This window comes from Phaethon aethereus (genome assembly GCF_964289735.1).
Source record: "Phaethon aethereus genome assembly, chromosome: 1".
NCBI lineage: Eukaryota > Metazoa > Chordata > Aves > Phaethontiformes > Phaethontidae > Phaethon > Phaethon aethereus.
In genome coordinates, this window is record NC_138575.1 from 188,295,058 (window position 1) to 188,321,794 (window position 26,737).

A 26,737-nucleotide genomic window follows, 5' to 3' on the forward strand; every position below is an offset into this window, starting at 1 on the left:
TTAAGTGTCACCACTGAAACATATACAGACATCAACTATGGTGCAAATGTATAAATATTAAAAAGTGGTTTTGCTTGGGCTTTTTTTCAGATTAATTTTTCTTTATCCTTTCCCTTGCATGTTTCCCCCCTTCCAAAACCCTGAAAATGGACGCGAATCATTTCTGTGTGGCCTTTCATTCTCCCAAGTGTTTTCCCTCCTTCTTCTTTTCCTATTTTTTAATGCATAAATTCTCTCCCATCCCTTCACCACTCCCCCACTCCCCTTTCCTTGGTTGTCATGGGATTTAGAACAAGCAGCCACCTCCAGTCTTCCAGCTCCTCTAACCAGTCAGGAGGACAAAAAGAAGGAGAGAACTGGGGTTGTTCAGTCTGGAGGAGGCTGAGGGGAGACCTTATCGCTCTCCACGACTACCTGAAAGGGGGTTGTGGCAAGGTGGGTGTTGGTCTCTTCTCCCAAGTAACCAGTGATAGGACAAGAGGAAATGGCCTCAAGTTGTGCCAGGGGAGGTCTAGATGAGATACTAGTAAAAATTTCTTTACTGAGAGAGTGGTCAAGCATTGGAACAGGCTGCCCAGGGAGGTGGAGTCACCATCACTGAAAGTGTTCAAAAAAACGTGTAGACGTGGCACTTCAGGACATGGTTTAGCGGGCATGGCGGTGTTGGGTTGATGGTTGGACTTGATCTTAACGGTCTTTTCCAACCTTAATGATTCTGTGGTTCTGTGACCAGACCCAGCATTAAGCCGGGGGGGCAGCGAGAGCCTCCCTCCGCAACCAGCTTCTTCCCCACCCTGAGGTGCCATGCGCCACCCGACCGCCTTTCCTCAGAGAGGTGTCAGCCACCGGGGAGGGGGTGACCTCAGCGGTGAAGCCGGGCTCCTCAGGGTAGGCAAGGGCAGCCACGGGGGAGAACGTAAGGGCCGGGCGTCCCGGGTGAGAGAGTCCACCCCCGGCACTGACGACGCCGCCGAACCGCCGCCATGTCGCGCGAAAGACTCGGCAGGGCGGGACCGAGGCTGGCGCATCACACGCCCCGCCCCTCACAGGGATGCTAGGCGAGGGGCGGAGTTTTGGAGTCCGCCCTTCCAACTGGTTTGTCCCTCCGGACGACCTGTAGCGCTGCCACCTCCCCGCCCCCCATCATGGAAGGAACCGCGGCCTCCACCGAGGGCTTGCGCTATGCCGAGTACGCCAGGGTCCCTACGGGCGCCGGCAAGGGCCAAGCCGAGCTGGACCGAGGGCTGGTGAGTGCGCGGAGGGGCGGGGAGGGGGAGGCAGCGCATCCCGCCAGCGGTGGCCGATTAGAGGAGAGGAGCGGAGAGGGCAACAGCCGCCTCGGCTCCTCCGCCCCCACCCCTCCACGCTGCCCGCAGAACCAGGGCGGGGGTCGCTCCTCCCCGCCTGGTGCCGCCAGGGGTGCCCCCTACGGGCCCGGGTGGCGCTTGCCCCCACCCCCCCGGGGCGAGCCGTGAGGCCGCCACCTGCCCTGCTTCCCATCCTTGCGTAGCTCTGGTGGCGCGGGTGGAGCCGCGGCGTGGGCAGCCGGATACACGGGAGCGCTTCTGCCCCCGCGTAAAGCGCTGTGCTGCTCCAGCCTTCACAGGCATGAGCAGGCAAGGCGTTAAAATTTCGTCCCCCTGCCGTGAAGAGATGATGATACCTGTGAAATTTTCACGTACTGTGCGAGGTTTTTGCTGCTGCAGGTTTGAGCCGTAATGGTTTTGTGGAGCTCTGTTTCGAAGAATAATTCTCACTTGAAGTTTTGTCATGTGGGAGAGGCTGGACGGGTCTGGAGCGGAGGCAAAATGCCTCCAAAATTTCCTATACCGTACCGTGCCCTGAGCTGCGTGCTGTAACTACATCCCATTCCTTCATCCTAGTTCATGAAGACTTTGGCTAGTTCATGGGACAGTGAGTTCTCTTGGGAAAAGAATTGAGAACTGGGAAAAATAGATGGATCGCTGCTTAAGGCGCTGGGTGGTGAAGTTTTCACATTTTTTAAATGGTTTTAAGTATGTGTTTGCCTTACTTCATCGTGGGTGGTTGTCTCTACAGTATTTTTTTTTTAATACAATTTTTGAAATCATGGTTCTCTGTCAGTTATTTATTCATTGTCACTAGACTCTAGGATTTTTTTTTTCCCCCGAGAGAGTCTGTGTATTTAACAGCAAGCTGTGTAATCTTAAGAAGCTGACTCTGAAACTTGTTATTGTCACGTCCATGCACTCTCCCCGTGGAATGCTAGCAGGGAAATTCCTAGTGAATTTTGTGGAGTCTTTGAGTCTTCTTACCTATCTGGAATAAAAATTGCATCCGGGGTTAGTATGGCTTGCTTTATTGGTGTGAGTTGTTTTGTCAGGTTCTTACTAAGGCCTGGAGACTGTGTTAGGTTTTTTGAGGACTAGGTTCTGGATTGCTGGAATTTTCTGTTGAAATTTATTCTTTAGCCAGGCCTTTCAGTGGAGAATGCAGTAATTTTTGGGCATATATACATTGTAAACTGTTAGCATATGGTTGGCTGCAGAAGCTATTTCAGAGTTTGTCTTGATAGTATTATGCAGATAGTTAGTGGGGAAAAAGGACAGTACCCATGCTTATTGGATTCCTGGCTAAGGAATTCAGAAGGAGGTCAAGTTGCATATAAGAAAATTCTAAAATTTTGCCACAGAGAAACGGCAAGATCAACTGTGGTGTTGTGCATATGTTCCTCTGATGCACAGGTTTAACATGGCCTTCTTGCCACAGTGGAAGGAAAGAGTAGGAGGAGGAACAAAGCCTAACAGCAGCGTCAGTCTCTTAGGACTGAAAGGGCTCTGTTCAATATCCTACCTTGAATCTTGGTTGTGACATGTCTTGGACGTTAGCTGTAGTCATTTGATCTGTGTCACTTTTACTCTTGTAGTTGTTTTACAAAAGCATTTCGAGTTTGGAGCAACAGAAGAACAACATAGAAGCATAAAGAGTCTGTTCTCAAAGCTACCCATAGGCGTTAATTAACAGAGGCCCTTGTTAATTAATACATACTGAAGAAGATTGATTTGAACACCTTACGGTAATGCTTCTATTAATGAATCTGTTGCTGAGGTACCATATCCTATGAAAAACTGTCAGAAACTTTAGGCATAGTTTTATATACAAACCAAAAAAGTTGCTGTAAAATAGATAATACAAATTGACATGAGAGTTGGGTGAGTATGGAGAACAGCATCCAGATGAAATTACTTTTTATTCACTATTGGAAAATAAATGAAATTTCACAGGAAGGTGAGACTGGAAGGCAAACATTAGGTTATGAAATCTATTGCAGATAGTTCATAATATAATCCTACTTCAAAATGTATCTGGCTCCACATAGAGTTAATTAGCTGGTTTGCTCTGAAACAGTCCTCCAATATGCTGTAGGAACTACCCTTCTGAGGAATAGAAGCCTTAGTCTAGCTTTCATACCAAACAATCATTTATTTCAGGTCAAGAATTTTTATTTAAGGGAAAAAGTAGCTTCAGAAATATTTTTGTGCACTTTGTTAATATACTGGTGTATCCTACTTCTTAGTGGCAAGCACTTAAATGACAAACGGAATCTTCTTCAAAGTTTTTAGTTAAGCAAGCAACTTACACTTATGTACTTATTTCAATGTAAGTATATACTTGCTATTTTAGTGATCCATGGTTAAGCATGGTCTAATAACAAAATGCTGTCCAACCCATCAGAACAAATGATTATTTTCTCTGTGTTTTTTATTCCATTTCACTATAGCTGTCTGAGGGAAAAGACAGTAGAGCTCTTGCTGTGTGTCTGAAAACTAGAGCAAAATACTTGCTGTGTGTCTGAAAACTATGAGTAAAATACCTTCCATTTGACCAAGAAGGGTGTTTTCACTGATTGTGTTAAAAGAACCAGTGTATAAATCCTATGCAAGCGGGAATGTTTTAATATTGGTAAAGGTGGTTCTTGTAGCCTCTGGTCAGATGTAATAGTGTTGCACTGAAATTTTAAAATTACGCATTTGAAATTCTTTTTATAAGTTTAGCTTTCTTATACCTCATAGAAGGAGAAGCTGCAATGCTAGGAATTACAGAAGTTGTTATATTTTGTTTTTTAGTATGGCTAAGTTAGCAGAGACTGTGGATTAGAAATTTGAAGAAAGAATATCTCATTCTTCCCGGTTTCTTCTGCTAAAAAATTAAGGCTACTGGAAAACTACGTATTAAAGGATTAGGCCACAGATCTGTGTATGCTAACAGTATATGCTGTATACCTCCAAACATAATGTATGCTAATTAATGAGCTTTATCCTCTTTTGTTTACCAAACACTTTGGGAAGTCAGGTCTTGCTGTTGCCCTGCTAGTGTGTGTGTTTTCTTATACACGTTCCTGAAAATAATTAAAAAACAGGTTTTGCTGACTTAGCAAAACTTTGTTTTATTGTTTGCTGTATAAGAGAGTTTATTACTGAAAACTGAACTACATAGTAAAATTAAGATACTGAGATCAGCAGAATAGCATAGGGTTGATGACTAACCTTTGTGAGCTGATTCATTGAATAAAGAAAAAGACAGATGTTACTTTTTAATCTTTTGTTTCTTTATTTTTCCCTCTTGGATCTTAGAAGAATGCTTTCATTTAAAACTTACATCTTAGAAATTTCTTAATGACTTTTTTTGGAGGCGGGGGAAGGTCAATTCTGTCATAACTGGAAGTCAGTAAGTTTTGGTTGTTATTTTTTTTAGCCTTTATGAGTCTGAAATAAAATGCATTTTCAAGCAGTGGGAGCCAGAAATGGTTGTGGTGGTAGTCATATTAGCATGCTCTAAATTAACTGATCCCTTCCACAGTGATAATGAGTTACTTTTATTTAATATTGACATGAAAGGAGTGCATTTAATTTAAGCTTTGCACTTTATGCTGTACATTCCAAAGCACCAAACTTACTTTGACCTGTTCTTCTAAATAATCAAGTGAGTTAAGTGAGCATGGAAAAGGAAACTGAGTCAAGCTGGGCTTAAGAAGACTTACTGGTTAGTACTTGAAGTTGCTACTAATTTTATGAGAGAGGCTGTGTCGGTAAAAGACAAATCATGCGATCTTTCTGGTATTGATTAAAATCCAGTTTTTATTGTATGTGTATAGTTAGGATATATTCACACCATAATAAACATTCAAGGTGCTTTGATATGACAAGTTGCCGCTTCTTTAGTACTATGTAGGAAGTGATTCTTCTCTAACCTGCTCATAATGCAAATAAGGTGAATAACCAAAAACCAACATTTCTCATCTTTTCTGGTGGTTGTACCTCACTTCAAAACGTGGACAATCTTTCATGCCTCTCTGGCTTGAGCTTTCCATCGCTTTTACCTAGTTTTCTGGCTTGTCATATTCCTGTTGATCCTGCGTACTGCTCACATTCTAGAGCTGCTGCCATACTTTTTTCACCTGCTGTTTTCCAGGCAGCGCTAGCTTTCCACTAACTGCTAGTGCCTACCACTGAGATGGAAATAATGCATCCCAGTGGACATGGCTGACTCTATCAAAAGCCCTCAGGGGTCTCTACATCGTGTTCCCAGACTACTGTGCAAAAACACTTTAAGCTATTTCTGCACTGAACTAACAGAGTTCAGGTGTTATTTATTAGCCTGATCTCTGTGCTTGGCCTTACCTGTGATGAGGTGTCTGCTGCTAATGCCTTGTTGCAAACTGCAAATATAAACCACCTTTTTGGTGGCAAAGCAAGTATAACTTCATTCGGAGAAGCACAAGCTAATAAATATTTTTTTTTCTTTTTTGGCAGTGTGATCTATTTCACACATTGTTGAGCTTTTAATTGACTGTAACCATTTAGTAGAAGATTCTCGCTGTCACTCTGAACAAGTCAAGGAAAGTGTCTTGATTATAAATGCATGGTCACAAAACACAGAACAGAATAATATAGACTTTCTGTGGGGTTACAATGTCTTCAGAAATGTTGTGGCTGTCTCTGGTTAGTGTCTAAAGAGAGGAATTAGAGGGATTTTTGGAAGGTTTGAATATTGAGAGCCTGGGAAAACCGATTTGTGAGAAGAAATGAAAAGAGTGTTATTTAGTGAGGAGATGAACTGTATGCTTTGCTATTTTATATCTTCTACCATTTAAGGTAGCATACTTACGTTTTTTTCATGGTCTAAAAATGAGGGGAAATTTTGTGGAACTGAAAGGAAAAACAGACATAAAACTACTACGTTATTTTTACTTTCAGATATGAATGCTAATATTGAGACTGAAGACTACACTGAAATGGAAGAATTAGGTTACTAAAATGGGATAGGCAGATTTTTAAGGCAAAAAAATCCTCCCAGTCTTGTCTTTGGAGCTCCACTTTCAGTATGTTTAGTGAGTCTCTTTTGTGGTTTGTTTTTTTTTTCCTACTAGAAACCTCTGGGCAATTGCAGTATTATGCATATAGCTAGAATAGCCTCGTCCAGGTAGGCGGGAGATAGGTACTTAGTTAAAATGCATAGGATCCAGAAGCTAGGTATAGAGGAATACAGCTGCTTCTAGATGAGCTCAGAGCAGGCTACCACTTTTTCCACACTGAGCTCAATATTACAAGCAGCAATCACAGCCACTTGCTTCAGAGCCGAAATCATAGGAGCCCTGGGTCTGATGGCAGTGCCTACATCTTGTACAGCTGCCCATTTTCTGGGAAAGTTGTCAGCCTGTGTTCTAGCCCCTACTAAGCCAGCTCTAGAAGGGTTTAAAATTGCTATTTCCCAACTGTTCCCCTGCTCCCTCGCTGTGTAGAAATGAGATTGGGGCTAAAAATCCTCCTTGTTTGTACCCAGGAATCTTAGTAGCAAAGGCAACTTGGCTCCAAATACAGTTATTAGTGGACTCACATTGAAATTTAGGCTTTAAATCCTGCTGTCAGGTTTGTTGGTAGAAAATGTATAAATGAATGATTGGATAAATGCAGAAGTAAATCATATAGAGAAGAGACAGTCAGGTGATAAAAGCATTTTTACTGTTGATATGTTTTGAATTCAAGCAAAACAGGCCTAATCTAATTTCTCATGTTTCCTGGGGAAAGTTCAAGGCATTATTGAACTATCATGTGATAAGACAGATAGTGCACAGATGACTTTATTTCATTTGAAAGATTGCATGTAGGCTTTTCAGATGGAGAGATGCCCCCAAGACTTGCAATGCTCATTGCCCTTCTTGAATTCTGCAAATGTGTGAGAAGTCAGTCCTTTCTTCAAGGTTTACTACCTATCTGCTAAGCAGCTTCTTGTTCAACATGGAGGTACTTCTTGTCCTTCTTGAGATGTCTGACTTTCTTCAAGGACTGTGTAGGAAAACACATACTCCTAATCTGGGGCTTTTGAGTTAGTAAAAGCTAGAAGTTACTGTTGTTTAAATCAGATGTTCAGGTCTCTTGTGGGTTTGGTTCCAAGAGCCCAGTTAAACTTAAATTGAATTTTAGCTGATAATGAACACTGTCTGAAATCTGTCAGAAGTCTGCCTATTTACAAATATTTGTACTATAAGAGTCCAGGCAGTGATTGACACTAAGCAGTGAAAACAGGTTACTGGGTCTCATATCTTTATTGGGGCTTCCATGAGTCAGAGTGTGAAAGATGGAAGACACTAATGTACATTTGTGGCCGTAGCTTTTAAGTTACTATTCCAATACCGTTTTCAATCAATGTCATGATGAGATTCGTAGTGAAGGACTTTGCAAAATAATATTTTTTTTAGCTCTTTATGTTTTTGTAATAAACTGATACTTTCTGTTATGCACTGTGTTGAACGAGTCTGCACAAATAATTTCAAGTAATCCCAAATAGTTGTCAGCCGTTGTTTTTATCATTACATACTGTGAGGTGTTTCGTCGGTGTTCGTTCACTGATTTGGTAATGATCATTTGGCATGGGTTAATGGGACTGAACTATAAAATCTAATGTAGCTTGTGGGATACAAAACTTACTTTTATCTTTCTTGTAAATTATATATTAAATGTCCATATCAGACATTAGAAATACGCACTGTTAAAGTAAAAGGTGCATATTATTCGAATAAGAATTAGCATGTTATTCTGATTGCTGTTTTTTCCGCTTTAGGCCAGAACTATGATAGCAGTTGGACTTGGTGTTGCAACTGTTGCATTTGCAGGTAAGCTAAACTACCAGCTGGGTGTGGAACTGTCACTTGTGAGCTCTGTTTCCAAAAGGATTAATGAAGTTCGTATGAATATAAATGGTGAAAAAGTCACTTGAGTATTGTGGAGAATTGTGTCCAGTTATAGTTCCTGTCCCTTCAAAATCCTTGACATATTTTCCAAAATTCTTTTTGAAAAGTCACAACTGGAGAAACAAATTTTATGGGCAGCAGCTAAAAGGTTCTTCCCTCTGCTTTTTGTCTGCAAAATGTAATGTGAAAAGTTTACTTTGTTCAGTGAATAACGTATTGCAAGGTGGAGGCTCTGTAGTACAGAAGAGTGCAACAGGATCTTGTGAAGGTGATGCTCAACAAATTCAAACAGAAAAATAGGAGGTTTTAATGGCTACAGTGATTTATCATACTAAACTCTTCCCATAATACATTGTTTGTTACCCAAACTCTTTGCATCTCGACTGTATGTTCTTCTGAAAAATAGGTTCTAGTTGGAACACAGGGCATGGGCTTAACATGATTTATACTCTGGGTTGCTCAGACTAGATAAGTGTGGTCTATTCTGGTTTTGAAATACACAAATGTATTTCCATTATTTTCAGCATATAAAAGCAACCATGGTAGCTATGTGCAAATGCATACACCAAGAATAGCTGCAATAGATGAGTAAGTTGCACCAAACTTCAGCAGGTGTTCAGATGGGTACAACTGTGGTGGGTTTTTTTGATTAAGGGAAGGAAAGACAAGATCTTTGGTGATGTACACTCATTAAGCAGTTGGTTTATCTATGTGCTTGTATAGAAGCAGAAGAGGAATGCTCTTAGAATTTCTTCCGTTGGTTGAGCTGAAGAATTAATGACAGCTAGCAAAGAAGTGGTAACAGAAAGCATTAAGAAGAAGATGAGGTAATAGTACATAACAGCATTTCAGCAGTGATACTCTAACAGTGTTTTTAACTTCTGTGTTAACATAGGCACAGGTTTAGATGACTAAAATAACCTATGGAAACATCATGTATTTTAAGGATGAAAGCAACATGCTATTTGAATGAAGCAGAGACACACTTTATAAAAAGTTTTTCAATTATGTATAATAGTAAGTTATGTTGCTAATGAATAGTTAATCAAAACAGTAACTGGGGAGAGGGGACTTACAGGGAAGATCCTCCAGTAACAAATCTTGATTCTGAAGTTGATAGACATGCTTTGTACTTCTGAGAACACAGCCAAATAGAGTTCCCTCTAGCCTTTCCTAGCTATAGACATTCACTGCTGGTGGGGAGTTGAATGGCTCTGAATCCCAGAAGATCCTCTCTTTGTAACAGAATAAAAAATGCAGTACTTACAAAATGTGTGATTAAGCATACAACATCACATCCAGAAACATGTAGTACATAGATTTCTTTTTTTGAAGACATAACCTTTGAACAGTATTTAATAAATAATGTATATCCAAAGCTAATGTTTCTTACTGCCCATTTTCTTAAAGTTCACAAGGCAGATATCTTTTGTCATACTGAAATGCATTTAAATCTATTTATTTTGTGAGCAAACACGATGAATCTTTGCAGTCCGTGACTAGGTTTTTAGATTAAGTATACTAAACTTCCCCCAATAGTACAAAGATTAAAAAATGTAAACCATAGCAAGTTTACCAGGGGACTTTGGCTGGGCAGGATCTAAAACCGCTTATTGAGGGAACATCCTGAAAAACAGTAAAGTGCAGGGGTCCTGTACAACAAATAAATGAGACAAAAAGATTAACAAGGAAGGATTTTTATTGTTTTTATAAACCAAAATTCTTTCTGCTGTCAGCTGATGAACGTAAGTTGGAGACTTGTTTTTTTTTTTTTTTTTTGTGAATGTTGCTTGTAATTTCATTTATCTTTGATCTTTTTCAGGTCGTTATGCTTTCCACCTTTGGAAACCATTGGAGCAGGCAATTACAGAGACAGCAAAGAGGATTTCAACTTCCGTAAGTTTAGAGGTTACTTTATGATGAATTTATGATTTTATATTTCAGATATTTAGAAAAGACACATTTTATGTTAAATATGGTAAGTGCCACTTAGATTAGTGTTTTTTTCCAGGATAGGGGTGCTCCTTACTGTGTATGTTTTGGCATATTATCTGGTATATTTTAAATCCCTGTGGATGAAGCTATATCAAAAGATGTTTGTGAGTTTAATAAACAGTTATGATTTTCCTGGTGATGTTCCATGTTTCAGAACTCTTTGCTAGTAAGTGAATGATAAATTGTTGAAGTGCGCTGTGAGAAAATTGCTAATTCCTAGGAATTACAAAGTGATGACATGCAGTTTCATTTCAAGAAGCTAAAAATGAAAGAAGGCGTTTTTCGTTCAGCTACAGTGTTAAAAATCAAGAAGACAAATTGATAAACTTCTAGGAAAGGTTGCCATAGAGATGGGGGAGCATGTTTTCTTGTTCACATATGAGTTGTCTCTTTTTTTTCTTCCCCAGCTAATTTGAACTTTTAACCGAGTTTTTGTTCTTTGTTTTGCCCTACATATTTAAAAACATAATAATGAGGTAAAAAATCAGGAGGTAGAGTGTTGTGAGAGGACCACATGCAAGGAATATTCGAGAGCATTTACTTTTTGCTTCAGTGGCTATACTGTCCTGTGATAAATAAATAAATAGGTTCCATTCCTGTTTGATTAAAGTAATTCCCAATGAGGTAGATTTCTGCTTGTGGCAGTGTATTCCTTCAGAGTTCATAGTCTATGGACATTTATCCACAGTAGAAGGAATGGAGTTCCCTTCTTGATGCTGATGGGTGAGGGTGTTGAAGGAGCAGTTGTTGCAGATCATTATTTCCTGAAAAATATATTAAAGGTTTGTTGTTTGTTTTTTTTAAAGTGATCGTTAGCATTGTAGCTATTAATGTGGGGCTGGTTGCAGCACAGAGCCTGTCTACAGATTATAGAGAGATGCTAGGGTCCAAATTCATTTGCCATCTGTACTTTGTGTTCATGGGCTAAAGGTGCAAGCTTGATGAATGCAAGCTTCTTGGAGACAGAAAGACTTGAAAGATGGGCTCTCCTGCTGGGGCTGGCCCACACTTGTTCTTAATTGTGATGTGCATCAGCCAGAAACAGTGCTCCTGGATCAGTTTTTGCTCTCTGTCCCTCTATTGAATTGCTGTTGTGAGACCAACACCTTTTTTTTTTTTTCTTTTCAAAGTAATTTTTGGAGATATTCTCAAGTTGCCTGCCAAAACAGCAGAGGGGCTTTAGGTACTGTGAATTAAATTGCTTTCACATGATATGGATACAGTCTGACTTGCAGGCTTGCTAGAAGTAGGTAGCAGTAAGGACATGTGGCTGCACAGTAAGGGAGTGCTTCAATGTTCACCCTCCCTCCCCAGCAGTTTTACTCCAGCATTTCTTCTCTATCCATTTGTAGATGTAGGCTAGAGAATCTAAATTCAGACGTGTTCATGTAAGGAAGCAGGCAGTGACTCTTTTTAACACATCGAAATGTGGCGTGCTATTGCACAAAGGGGTGTCTTTTCCTAGGAAACTGTACTCTTCAATAATGGTATACTGGCTGAGCTGAGTTCAGTACAGGCTTATCTCATTTTTATCACAGTGATTTTGAGTCCTGCAGAATTCATGAACAACCATAAAAAGCAACCCAGGAGCTTCTGCATTCTCAGTGTTCTTAGTCCCTGGAGCTGCATCCTTTGTCTGCCTTAACCTGCCTTACAGCCCAGAATTGTATGTTGATCTTCTGCTCTATTTCTGAAGTTGAAAATAGAAGTTTTCAGGGTAAGATGAGATCGGCTGAATGCAGCAAAAACTCTCTCTTCCTGTTTGCCATTAACTGTATGTATTTGTCAGCTTTACATTTGTGAGGGTAGTGATAATGTTTTTCTTCTACAATCACAGTCCAAAATTAAGACCCTTGTATAATTTTTAGCTAAGATTATTTGTTGTTTACTACTCTTCAGCTACCAATTTCTTGGATTGTAATTTTTTACAAGTTTTTTTTTTTTTCTTCTCCCCTTAACAATCAATTATTTATAATTTTTCTTTAAAACAATAGAGAAAACATTAGGTACAAAAATCCTGTGTAAGTGCTTCTTGTCCAAACTTATTTTAGGGAGAAAATTATTTAGTTATTTTGTTTAGGGAAATTGAAGTTGCTGAGAACAATCTGTGGATTAGCAATTTCATCATGTTTCTTTACAGCATACTGCCCTCTCAACTATACTGACAAAGGAAATCAAGCAGTTAGTACTTCTACCTCTTCTTACTGAAAAAAGCATCTCATGACATTTAGTGTCTAGGCTTGGTGTTACTGTGTGGTTTCCTATGATGTTTGGAGGCACTTAACTTGGTCGCTATAATTTTCAGTGGTTGCTCTAGCTTTCTAGAATCAAGCCCTGTCCATCATCACCTCCTTTTTTTGAGAGACTGTGAATCACAGAATCATTAAGGCTGGAAAAGACCTTTAAGATCATCAAGTCCAGCCATCAACCCAACACCACCATACCCACTAAACCATGTCCTGAAGTGCCATGTCCACCTGTTTTTTGAACACTTCCGGTGATGATGACTCCACCACCTCCCTGGGCAGCCTGTTCCAATGCTTGACCACTCTCAGTAAAGAATTTTTTCCTAATACCTAGTCTAAACCTCCCCTGGTACAACTTGAGACCATTCCCCGTTGTTCTGTTGCTAGTTACTTGGGAGAAGAGACCAACACCCACCTCACCACAACCCCTTTTCAGGTAACTGTAGAGGGTGATAAGGTCTCCCCTCAGCCTCCTCTTCTCCAGACTAAACTACCCCAGTTCCCTCAGCCGCTCCTCATCAGACTTGTGCTCCAGACCCCTCGCCAGCTTCATTGCCCTTCTCGGCAGCTGCCTATTTAAAAGCTCGCTTGTTCTCTCTGTAAGCCCCCACTCTTCCTCACCCCATTTGCAGTTCTTCCCCGCCCCCGTCCTCCGCTGTTTACAGTAGAAATCACAGTTCATGTTGGTTGCAGTCACACAAGGTAATCCAGATGCTGTTTATCCTTTCTTCCTGCTCACTAATAAATTACTTGGGTAAGGTCAAGTTCAGCAATTATGAAGCGATCATTTAAAATGCCTGCTTGCTGTATCTTGAGTACTTGACGCTTTCTATTTACTTACCTAAATAAATAATATGTACAGTCAATAGCTGCACGCATCTTTTAGTTAAAAATAGTAAGTAAAGGGAAGTAAAAGTGTTGTTTTATCCTGAATTTCTACCTCTCATTTAACTTACAGCAGTTAAATATATATTCTTAATTACGGCAGCATTTACATTTCTTATTTTAGTCCTGATGTTTTCTACTGTCTTTTTTTCAGTGGAGAAAGACTTAGGAGGAAACATTGTAATTTCCCCTCTATGACAAGTCATAATGTTCATTTTCAGAGAAACAATTTTTTTAGTTTTGAGCCTAGTTTTGTTACTGGTGTCACAAATGCCAATGACACTGTTTTGTTTCTCTGTGTAGTGACAAAAGTCTGTTGCCAGTAGAAGGTGCATAGCACTAAGTAGTCATTTGGCTTTTCTTCCTCAGACAGACCTTAATTAACAATTATAATGTTAGTATTTCCTTAAAATGTGAAATTAAAAAAAAGGAAGTATTTCAATAGCGTTCATTACCTTTCTTTGTTGAATCAGTGATATTGAAGGTTGAAATATAGATAGAAGCTATTTAAGATAGAACCAGCAACTCTAAGCAAAATGAACTGTCAAAATACTCGAATCCCACAATCCTGAAAATTCTGTGTTCCAGAAGAAAAGTGTGTCTTCTGTAGCACTTCATTAGAGATTTTTGCACTGTGCTTCCCTTATTGGATCTGATGCTGCTCAGACTCACAGAGTTCGGAATTGAGAGGTAAGGGTAGCATCCATCTCTCTTGTACTTCATTGAAAATAAAGCTTCAAGAGAATAATGCAATTTACAGTCCATTTTATAATTTTTTTTTCTAAGTGAATTTAAGGAAGTTAAAGTTGATCTTAGCAAATTGTAATTTCTGTTGTAACAGAGCTTCAAAATAGCAAAAACCAAACTATAATAACAAACTTTTTTTTTTTCCTACCAGTGTTTGTTACCAATGGAGGACTGTATTGGTGGTGGAACAACACATATTGTTTTCAGAAAAATTCACTACTTCATCTAATGTGACAGATGGTCTCAGGGAGTTTGGAATCTCTTACCTGGCATGGAACCAGTGACTATGCTTTCCCTGTGCTATGCCAGGAAAAGTATCTTGAAGATGTCATGGTCCAAATGGATTGAATTTTCTTTGCTGACTGCTTTTGTGAAAATTTGCAAGAGTGAATAGGCATTTGCAGAGCACGTCCAGCCATTTTCTGTTTCCCCCCACAAACCTATTGATAACAGTTGTTCAGGAAGCAGAATTTGCTTACATAGGTTGCTAAAGAGTAACAACATGGAAGAAAATGGGAAAACCATGGAGCAGATCCTCCTAGAAGCTATGCTAAGGCACATGGAGGGCAGGGAGGTGATTCGAGACAGCCAGCATGGCTTCACCAAGGGCGAGTCCTGCCTGACAACCTAGTGGCCTTCTAGGATGGAGTGACCACATCAGTGGACAAGGGAAGAGCTACTCTTGTCGTCTATCTGGACTTCTGTAAGGCCTTTGACACGGTCCCCCTCAAGAACCTTCTCTCTATATTGGAGAGAGATGGATTTGATAGGTGGACTGTTGGGTGGATGAGGAATTGGTTGGAAGGTTGCATCCAGAGGGTAGTGGTCAATGGCTTAATGCCAAAATGGAGATTGGTGAGGTGTGGTGTTCCCCAGGGGTCTGTACTGGGACCAGTACTGTTTCATACCTTCATCAATTACACAGACAAGTGGGACTGAGTGCACCCTCAGCAAGTTTGCAGATGACACTAAGCTAAGTGGTGCGTTTGACACACCTGAGGAATGGGATGTCATCCAGAGGGACCTGGACAAGCTCAAGGAATGGGCCCATGTGAACCTCATGAGGTTCAACAAGGCCAAGTGCAGGGTCCTGCACCTGGGTCAGGGCAACCCCCGGTACCAGTACAGGCTGGGGGATGAAGGGGTTGAGAGCAGCTCTGCCGAGAAGGCCTTGGGGATACTGGTGGACGAAAAGCTAGACATGAGCTGGCAATGTGCGCTCGCAGCCCAGAAGGCAGCAGTCTCCTGGGCTGCATGCAAAGCAACGTGGCCAGCAGGTCGAGGGAGCTGATTCTGTCCCTCTCCTCTGCTCTGGTGAGACCCTACCTGGAGTCCTGCATCCAGCTCCTCCACTCTCAGCACAGGAAAGACATGGACATATTGGAGAGGGTCCTGAATAGGGCCACAAAAATGAGAGGTGTTCCATCCCTCTGATCCTATGAGGACAGGCTGAGAGAGTTGGGGTTCTTGAGCCTGGAGAGGAGAAGGCTCTGGGGAGACCTTATTGCAGCCTTCCAGTACTTAAAAGGGGCTGATAAGAAAGATGGGGACAGACTTTTTAGCAGGGCCTGTTGTGATAGGACAAGGGGTAATGGTTTTAAACTAAAAGAGGGTGGATTTAGACTGGATAGAAGGAAGAAATTTTTCCCAATGAGGGTAGTGAAACACTGGCACAGGTTGCCCAGAGAAGTGGTAGATGCCCCATCCCTGGCAATATTCAAGGTCAGGTTGGACTGGGCTCTGAGCAACCTGATCCAGTTGAAGATGTCCCTGCTTCTTGTAGGGGGGTTGGACTAGATGACCTTTAAAGGTTCCTTCCAACCCAAATACTTTATGATTCTATGAAATGAAGTAAATTAAATGAGAGCCCCTCCCGTCACCCGAAATAGTGTGAAGAAATGGAGAACTCATTTTGATGATTTTTCCAGTACAGAATTTGTTTTACAATAGCTGGAGTTAATAAATAATCAAGTGTCTAGAACTTTCTGCTCATTGAGGAGTTCTCATAACAGAAAAATATCTTGAACATTGTTTCATTTCATTGCAGTTATTAGAATTTACAGGTAGAAAAAAAATTGGTTTAGTTTGAATAGCGTGCAAAAGTTTTTTCATTAAGGAACTAGAAATTTGCCAAGATGTTTCCTAAAATGAAGACTCAGTGGTTCTTCCCCTTATTCTAACCAATGGGAAAAATGGCTTTTAGGTGTAATTTCCTTTTGCTTTAAATTCTGTTTAGGATCAAGTTTTTAACTTAAGACTTTATTATTCTCGTTAGGTGCTTCACTTCTGAGAAGAAAATGTTTTTTCTTGATGACCAATTCAACAAAGTGGTTTTGCTTATGTGCTGAAAGACAGAATTTCTTTTTTCATTCCTCTTGGAAGTGAACCGAATTAAGACGTCCCGAGGTTAGAACAGTGTCAAGGAAGTAGGCTTTAAAAATGTGAAAAAGTATTTCTGAGTTTAAGCCTGTAGCCATCTCTCCCTAGTCTCTTATTTTAAATAGTATTTTAGATTAAATCTACCAAGAGCAGAGATGAGCTCTGTTATAGATAATGCAAATACTGTTCTTCTCTACATGAATAGTGAACCTATGTCCTCCTGTATTAGAGCTGTATGCCAGAGCTGAAGGGCAGAGAATTAACCTTTTCAGAAATCCATCTGCACCTAATCTGCTTTGGGAGAAGTTCTGGAAAATCTTTCAGGGGACATTGAAGTGTGCTTTTTTCTCCTGGCTGTAGTAATTGTTCGGCATTGTTGCAAGTTCACGTGCAGTTCTGCCTCCTCAAGGGTGCTACCTGGTAGCCTTTAAATCATTACCATTGTTTCCTCTCAGATGACTGGAGAAGCCCTGTGTGTTCCCGTAGTGCTATGTGCTCTAACCTGTGATGTCGGTGTGAACTCTTACAGACCTGTTTTGTGTTATCCTGTAGCTGTAGAAGCGGTTACTCAACAGACTTTTGTTCTGGGTATGACATGTCCACAGTTGCTTCAGCTTTGATACTTGTAGTGTTATGGTAGTGGTTATTTCATGTATGGTTTGGGGTAGAAGGAGGAAGATAAAATTAGTTTCAGATCATAGCAGCACACCAAAAAAGTCTTTTCTGTGGCTGTGTGTGACTTCATGGTAGCAATAGGTGAAGTATTTCTGAACCATGCTCCTAAGTTTAATTAAAGGCTTTGCTTAGATGTCATAGACAGCCCTTTAATGCTTGTGAAATTACATGAGAGTGTTTATGTAAATATAAGGCAAAATTCTCACTGAATATGAATGGATATATTCAGTGAGAAAAGTGTTTTATTAAGGGCCAGGCACATTTTTACTTGGGGGTAAAATTACACTTAAAAATAACCTCAGCTCTCAGGCCAGACTTCCCTTTGATAGCAACAAAAGAAGCTTATTTTTTCTCAGTTGATAGGTTTTGCATTGAGGAAATAAATTCAGTTTTGTTGAGTGATTTCTGTGTGCCAGTTCCCAAAGTCAAGCTGTCTTGGAGCTACATCTGCTGCCTCTGGGACTTGTGCAGCTTAGACTATTATTTGTGTAAGAATGTGCTAGTCCCTAATTCTTCTTATAGAAACATTTACGTTGAGGATATCGCTGTTAACCATCAGTGCTAGTTCAGTAATTTCATTTTTTTCATTTAAAATATATTTATGGTTGACAAATATACTTTCAGCCCATTCCCTATGACAATTAATTGTTGTAATGATTTACTGTAATCTCCATCTCTTTCTTTTTAGTGTTCTTTTCCCACTTGTGGTTTCTTTTCTCTTTCTTAAAGCAGTGGCTAAAGTCTTACATGCCAGTGAGTTTAAAAAAACTAACCCCAGATCCTGTATCTAATTGTCATAAGTCATAGCTGAGTAGGGAAGGATATCAAGGCAAAATTTGGTTAGGATTTCCACATATGCTCTGCTACTTTCCAGTTTTCTCCAGCTCAGTGATTTCCTGAAATAGGGGGTGTGGTTTTATGCTAAGCCTTTTTTTTTGTTTCTTTTTGTTTATTTTTCAGTGTTTCTTCCAAGTACTCTTGATATATTTTCTTGAAGTAACATTCCTTCATGTGAAAAAACATATTGACTCTTCGTCAGTATATTATATTTATCTGTTCCTATCCTTTTATTGTTGTTTTTACCTACTGTCATTGTAGAAATATCTGGACTTAAGAGTGATTGTCCGTAATTCCTTGGATGCCAAAGTATTGTCGCTTTTGCCATTTTCCATTGTGGTGGTACCAAAGATGTTCTAAACAAGTTTCCTCTTTTCCCTCCCCTGCTCTCCCCAACACACACACTGTACCATTCTGTGCTAGTATGTACTTTGATTCTGGACTCTTTTGCCTGCAGGCAGGATTTCAATGGTTGTAACTATTAATATATCTTATTAGCAGTAGAAGATTGTAAAAACACCGATAGTTATTTTTAAGTTGTTTTTTGCATGTGTTAACACTCAGGAGAAGTCCTTTCATATTATCTGGTTTGTAGTCATTCCATGCCTTTGAAATAAATTATAGATGAATGTAATGTTCTGAATGAGGTCATATAAATACGATTTAGGTCCTGGCACCTTGTACAGGAAACTAATTATTGTTTGTTTTCCCTTTTCTTTTTAGGGTCTTTCATTGTACTATAAAGGAGGATTTGAACAGAAAATGAGTAGGCGAGAAGCTAGTCTTATTTTAGGTGTCAGGTAGGTGTGTTGCATTAATATGTTTTTGTTTGGTAAGTATTGAATGAAGAAAATGCATGTTGTGAGAATGTGGAATACTCTTGCCAAAATTGTAACTTTTTTTTTTTTAAAAGACTTGTAATGGCTTATAAACCATTCTAATATTCTGCTCAAGCAAAAAAGCAAACAATAAAAATGCTAATAAAACATGCGACTTGTCTTTGGCTTGAAGGCATGGTAACATATTGCAGTGGAGAATTGGTGCTCTAGAAATAATCAGAATAGCGCATACTGTGCTAATTAGTGCTATCACATGGCCTAGTCTCCAAAAAAACCCTTGAAATAAGTAATATTGTAGATTATATTAATAAACGAGGAAAACAAATCCATTTTGCGCATTTTTCCATAAGTCAGTAATATTGTTTATTTTGTTTCTCCACTCTGATTTGTTTGAATTTAAAAAGTTGTGGCATATTCTAAACAAATACTTGAAGACACTTGTCATTTGAATTAGGTATGGGAAATAATTTCCAGGCTGAGTATTCAATGGATTTTTCAGTGGCTTTTTTTCAAAAACATTTGGATGGCCAATGGTAGCACACATCTTAGTGTTTTCTGTAAAGCAGGTGGTGAGTTTGAGGGCTTTCCAGATGACAGGAGCAGATCTGACCTTAGGTAGTAGATTCCTTATTTATGGTTTAGATCAGTTCTAAATTCTAAGGTTAAAAAAAAAAAAAAAGAGGATGGTTTTAATTATCCCCAGAAGAAATTATTTCAAATGGTGAAAACTGGAACTTAAAATCCTGTTCAGTGTGCTGTTTGTGTTTACTTTGAACAGAATGGAAATTATGCAGATTTAGCATTCATTTTAAGAAAATTAAAATAAAACACTACATTTATTTGAAATATTTCATGCTTGCACACTGAAAAAGAGAATTACAGGAATGCTCTTCAGAAATATTTCCTTTGACCTTTAAGTTTTATAATGTATTAACATTTTCACTTTATAAGGGCAAATTCAGTGATATTCTGGAGGAGCACATGGCAGCTTATTAAAGTGTGTTTACAGTGGCAACGCCTAGCCTGAACACTGCTCATGTACATGTCTGAAGTTTAATCACGTCTGAAATCGGTCCCTTTTTAATAGCTTGAGTCTGCACTGGGAACAGTGACACTGCTTGTTAGGTTTGGGCTGAGTCTTGCAAGTATCAAGACTTAATCAGATTTGAGTAAAGTTCTTAATGTTTAAAGTATTGAGCCTTTAACTGTGTAGAAGCATGACTATCATCTTTATAGGAGATTTTCACATTGTTTAAACACACTTTTCTAGACCAGTTTTAACTGCTTGCTGTATTAAATACATATATAAAAATGCCACCCAAAAAAAGGGAAGCGAGTTTTAAAAGTACTCTGGAAAATGCAAGGGTGTGCATGAATGCGCAAACTGTATCTGTCTAGGCCCTATTCTTATTATTGTCCTCTGTGTCATCAGTTCCAAGTCACATTCAATTTCAAGGCAAAGACTTTCTTCATTATTTTGAGTGCTGAGTATGCCTGGGCAGTATAAATAAGAAATACAAGCCATGATAAAGGTGAGCATTTAGCGATAGCTTTTAAATTTCACATATATCGGCCCATTGCACATTCCAAATGTTATTCTCTAATAACCATCTTGTAAGATTGCAGGGATTTTGGTAGAGACATGCAAGAGCATTATTTGTATTTAAACTATGTAAAAGGTATCTAAAGCTACAAACTACTGTATTGGAAATATTGACTAGTTTTAAGTTTTAGTATTCTGCATTAGTTGTTATGAAGCATTGATTACTGAAGTTCAGTATACACACAGCAATAATATTAACAACTATGTACTCTGTAGAAGGAACTGCTGATGGGAAAGATGGGGGACTATCTGAGGTGACGTGGGATGTGAAAATGTTAGGAGAGTTTTGCAAACGTTAGGCAATATAGATGCTAGCAAAATATAGCTGTCCTAAGTATAATGGTTTACATCTACCAAATGCCTAACGCTGAAGTTCTGACTTAAGATAAAATTTTAGATAAAAATGAATAAAAATTTCTGTATTGTAGAATTTCCTTGGTGAAACAAGATGCATACTTTTTCTTTCCATAGGAAATATTTAATTATATGTTAATGTAACATATAATTTTTTTTCTATATTTATTTATTTATTTATATGCACACATTAGTGAAAAAAGACTCTTAAGATGGAGAATGCAGAGCCTCTCTGGGCAACCTGTGTCACTGCTGGACTGTCTTTGCGGTGAAAAACAGATTATGTCCAGCCCACACCTCCCGTTTCAGTTTGTGCCCATTTTCGCTCAACCTCCCACCACGCATGACTGTGGAAAGCCTGGACCCATGTTCTTTATGACCTCTGTGTAGATGCTGGGGAGGCTGTCATGAGGACCCCCAGCAGCTCTGTCTTCTCCACGCTGAACAGGCTTTCTTGGCCTCTCCTCAAAGGGTGAGTGCTCCAGCCCCCGACCATCATGGTGGCTTTTGCTGGACCTGCTGCAGTTGGCCAACATCTTTCCTGTACAGGGGTCCCAAAACTGGGTGCAGCAGCTAGATGTGGTTGGCCAGGTAGAGAACAATAGCTGCTTGTGTTGACCTAGTGACCATGCTCCCTCCCATACAGCCCGGGAGGCTGTTGTCCTTCTCCGCTGCCAGGGCACGCTGGTGGCTCTTGTTCTTGCTGTGCCCACAACCCTTTCAGCAGAGCTGCTCCCCAGCCCGACAGTCCCCAGCCTGTAGCGCTGCCAGGGGCTCTTCCTTCCCAGGCGCTGGGCTCTGCATCTGCCCTTGTTGAATTTCGTGAAGGGTTCCTGTCACCCCATTCCTGCAGCCTCTCCAGGTCCCCCTGAACACCAGCCCTGCCCTCCAACATATCAACTGTTCCCACCGAGGTGATAGACTTTTCAGATAGTTGTTGATGTTAGAAGCTAGCATGAAGTTGGTGTGACTCTGGTTGTGAGGATGTACCAGTTCAAGAAGAATGTGATTTTTGGCATGAATGGGGCTTTTTTTGGTAGTTATTAAAAATCTTTAGAGACTAGCCTGAATAAGCAATATCTCGTTGTGGAATATCATCACCTGTGGAATAAGCAATATCTCATAAACTAAGCAAACTTGATGTAAAACACCATTTTCACAGTTGCTTCTTGGAGCAGAACTGCATGATTTTCTATAATATGCAACTGCAACTTCTGCACAGTTACACTTTGGCCATCTGCGTTTCTAAATGTGGTATATCAACTTTCCTTTTTATTATTAAAAAACAGTTTTTCAAATCAAAATACAGATGATTGTTATTTTTTATCTCCCTGATAACGAATAACTTCTTTTTTGTATTTATATAGTTCAAGACCTTTCACCCTCTGTTTAATTCTTACTTTCTGGGTCACTTGCTGTTCCATTGAAGTATTCTTATGCAGTTTTATGAACTATTTTTGCAACATACCCTAATTTCCCTGTGACAGAATAATAATTAGAGGTTGTTTACCTCTAGAATGTAGTTAGGCTGATACCTTGCATTCAAATAGTATCTACAAAAAGATTAATTAATTGAATCATCACTGATTAAGAAGTCACCTGAAGTGGAAAACACTGCTTCATTTCTGCATGCTAATAAATTCTGAAAAACTGAACCATTCAAACTGTCCTTTTGCATACGATACCCTTACTCTGTTGGCATACTGCATCCATAAGTGGTTATTTTTCTGGTAAGGTACATATTTAATTTAGGCCAAGTACGTATTTCATGTATCTGTCATTGAAGGAAACAACATTATGTAGCACTTGTAAATCAGCATGTCCCTGAATGTAACAGATTGAGCAGCTTTGCAAAAATAACAAATGCAGGTCTTTTTTCAGGCCCCAGCAGAAAGAAGAATTATTTATAGCAGCTATAAAAATATTTACAGTAGTAAAAAATGTATTAAATATTAAATATTTGTTGTTTTGTTACTGGGTCATATAAATACTTATTTTCTGGGGGGAAAAAAATGTTTTCTGCATTTAATGATAAGGATAACCAGCTAGATACTCCCTAGAGCTGGTGGTTTTTTCCTTTCCTTTTTCCCCCAAAAATTGTTTCTTTTAAATGAGTACATGTGTTGTGTTTTTTAAAACAACAACAACAACAACAAAACCACAAAACAACCGCTAACGATATTTATATGTGTCAAATGCACAGGCTTTTTTAAAATGTCCTTCTCTGTGTCTTACACGCCTTTGTTACTGTTACTTCGTCAGAGATGCAGTTTTATGTTTTGTCCACAAGATGGTGAAAATCTCAATTTTTGAAGTCAGTATAAACTGTTAAATGCCACTGCACTCAGGTTATAAATTATGGTAAGCGCTTTAACTTATTTTTGCAGTCCATCTGCTGGCAAGGCCAAAATCAGAACAGCCCATAGAAGAATCATGATTTTGAATCATCCTGATAAAGGTAAATAACTATTATTATTCTTAATAAGAGCTGGAAAAGAAGAGGCTTAAATTAAATCCTTCAACTTTACTGGTTGTGTAAATACCACACTGAGTGTGAATGTATGTTGTTTATTTATAGACTGGAGCTTCTGTGTGTCTTCTCTGAGATAAACTAGGCTTTATGAACCACAGTTTTACCTGTCTTTCTTTAATGTCGTTTTCTAGACTTGTGCTGCTTCAGTTAAACTATGAGGTTGGGGACCAGGCTTCTATGCTTTAAAAAAAACTTATGTCTAATTTTTTCTTCTTTCTGAATAAAATTTTTACATTAAACTGACATTCCTGTTTTGAACTGAGATGGACCAGTCACATGTATGAAAGTAACTTTCTGTGGGGAAATGTTCTGCAGTCACTAAGGACATCATTGATGAATTTCAGACTTCCTGGAATTCACTTGGAATAAATGTAAAGCTGGGCAGTGTTGCTTTACTGGCCAGGTTTTTAATGTAAATTTATCTTACGGAAACGCTATTATTATAACTTTAACTACACTACAGCTGGCTGAGAAAGAAAGCCCATATGTTCATTGCTGTTTCTACTTTAAAATAACAGATGGTGAAGAGTTGCACTGTATTTCAGAAGTCAAAAGGGGAAAGCGGAGGGGTTTTATATCTTTTTGACAGAATTACAGGGCTCCTTGCCAGCACCCCGTTTTAAGAAAATTAAAAAGTAACTGTGACCACTGGCCATGGGAAGTGTTTAGTTGGTACTTTTCTTTGCTGTCTTCGCTCCTCAGTTTAATTCTAAAGTTGTCCTGCTTATTCCATTTTAAACTTCACACTTCCATTTTTTACACTTTTTATAATGTATAAGCTGTACAGACATAGAAAAGAAATTGTCTTCTGCTTTTCTAATATGATGGTCAGCGGCCTCTCAACCACTAGAGTGCTGATGGGGTCAAAACTTTTTGATAATGAACTTCTAAGTCTATTGTAGCAGTGCTTAGAGATGTGAGCCAGAACGGTGAATCTCCACGTGGATGTTGAGTAGACCTGAAGAGGCAGTTCCCTTCACGAAGATTGTACATTTTGACGATCCACTCTTACAGCTGTAATGCACCTGCAGCAGGGAACAGTGTAGGTTTGGATGGATGTAGTAAGCCCTCCTGTGTGCTATTAAGATGGAGCGTTTTCTCAGTAGGAATACCAGTTGAAGGGATTTGTGCCTCTGTGCTGCCCCTGCAGCTCTTCTGGCATGGCTGTAGAAAAAAAATCTTGTGTAACGTCTTCAGCTGCAGAACTAGTGCCTGGAGTGATCTTGAACATGTGGCATCATCACAGAGAGACTTGTTTGCTTATGTATATATCTTGATTTCTTCTGGCTGTGGGTAGCACAGATGTGCTTTTAAAAATAATGTTCAACATTAGAATAGTATTTTAAAATAATATTTTACCAGATGGAGTTGATAGAAGGAAGTGTAATAATTACAGATTTTAGAAGTTACATATGTTATCTGAGATCCCAAACGTTGAAGAGAGAATTATTAGAAAGAAATAAATAAGAAATATATACAAGGTTGCATAATAACACCCCCACTGCGTGCTACTAAAATGGTTGCTTATTAACCTTTATATAGTTCAGTTGAAAAGTGTTTTTATATTGATACATTGCATGTTAATTTATCAGTTACTAATTTGATGAAAGAATATTTGCTCACAGAAAAAGAGAAAGAGAGAAGCCTCTTGGACTTGCTCTAATTATAAACAAACACTTGGGCGATCATGAGATTGACTTTTCTTTCGTTGGAGGGCTACAAAATTAATAGGGCACTTACAGATGTAAATGTAGTGAAAACACTTCAGCAGATTTGAATTTACTTTAAGATCCTGCACTCTAGACATGTAGAAGATCAACGCACATTTAAAAGTTACTTGGAATACATTGTTTATTGCAGTTTTTAGTCGTTACTGTTTGTTTCTACTCGTTTCCTCTAGTCCGCTCTTTGAAAGAAGCACTGTGCAATGTAGTAATTCCTCTTCCTGGCTAAAAAGCCAATTGGTTCAAAAAAAAAGAAAAAAAAATACATTTTTTTGGTAGACAGTTCTCTACCCTTTCCCTGCCCTGCCTCACCTTCCTCCGGTGTGTCTTACCTATTAAGGCTACATTCAAACAAAACTAAAACATGAACAAGAGAACTCCATTACTTTTCCCAGTTGTTCTATTACACCATGAAATGACTTTATAATGTTTTAGATTTAGGGAATGTCCTAAGGAAGTCTTTAAGCAATCCTTGCCACATGTGTCTACAACTAGTTCTGCATGTTTCTTCTATCATTATCTTTTCTTACGAATTGAATAGAATAGAATGAATGAAATGATGAATGAAAAATTATGATTGAACAGATGCCTTGGAAAAGGTTATTCAGTGTACAGCACTGCTGGAATCATATTTTCATGTAAAAAATATAGGTGTATTATAGTGAATGGTAAGTTACTGGTACAGACCTTGTAATGTTGTTTTTGGTGACTGTAGGCAGATGGTTGGCACTCAAGGGGAGAGTAAAAAAAACAAACACAAAAAGACTGCTGAACTGTAATCAGATTGTTAGATGGAGCGTAAAGCAATGACAGTGTTCAGGACTAGAAGTTAGAAGGCGTACCATGTTTAAATAGCTTTAATGTTATGGTTTCTGGCTGGTAATTCCAGGCATCTAGCACAAGAGAGGCTTGAGGTGTGCGTGCGAGCATGTACACACACTTAATGATTCTTTGTCAAAATTATTTATAAAATTTCAGAGTGGGTGGAAATAAGAGCTATTAGCTTTGCATGAATGTTCAAGACAGCTGACCTTGCATACTTTTGCAGGAACGTTGCACTACAAGTCTAATTTGCACCGATGTAAAGTGATTTCAGTCTTCACTCTGAGACAAATTTTCAGCGTTATTCTTCAGTGACTTCAGTTTTGATTACATTTCTCATGTTTCCTTATCAATTAGTTTACTTCATATCAATGTCATTTTTTTAATCAGTTGTATGAAAAGGATATATTTAGGAATGAAGAGCTAATAAAAGTGAGTAATAAGGGGATGCTGCAAGTGAAGTAGTTTGGTACTTAATACTGATGTGTAAATGGTATTCCTTTCCCCTTTTTCTTCTCAGGTGGATCACCTTACTTAGCAACAAAAATCAATGAAGCAAAAGACTTGTTGGAATCCACTGCCAAAAATTGAAATCTGAAGCCTTGGGTCAGAAGAGATTCAGCAGATACATTGTACAACAGCTTTCATATCTACTTGTTCTGCACAGTTTCTTAACACTGCATTGATTGTTCTTATTTATTGTCATAATTAAAAGTTTAAGATTATTTAAAAGCAAGCTGAAATCTGTTGCAGTTATGTAAAGTTATGAACAGTTATGCTCCTGCAAGGAGCAGGGAGTTGGACTCAAGGATCCTTATGGATCTCTTCCAACTCAAGATATTCTACGATACTATGTATCAATTTTAGT

General features: G+C 39.1%; 1 protein-coding gene across 1 annotated transcript; it reads left to right on the plus strand.

Moving 5' to 3' along the window:
- Nucleotides 1-1,145: 1,145 nt before the first annotated feature.
- Nucleotides 1,146-26,460, plus strand: DNAJC15 (DnaJ heat shock protein family (Hsp40) member C15; the record flags this gene model as incomplete). Its single annotated transcript, XM_082006953.1, has 6 exons — nt 1,146-1,247; nt 8,101-8,152; nt 10,053-10,126; nt 18,718-18,794; nt 23,178-23,248; nt 26,390-26,460. The coding sequence occupies 6 exons, from the start codon at nt 1,146-1,148 to the stop codon at nt 26,458-26,460; spliced, it is 447 nt and encodes a 148-aa protein (XP_081863079.1).
- Nucleotides 26,461-26,737: the final 277 nt, after the last annotated feature.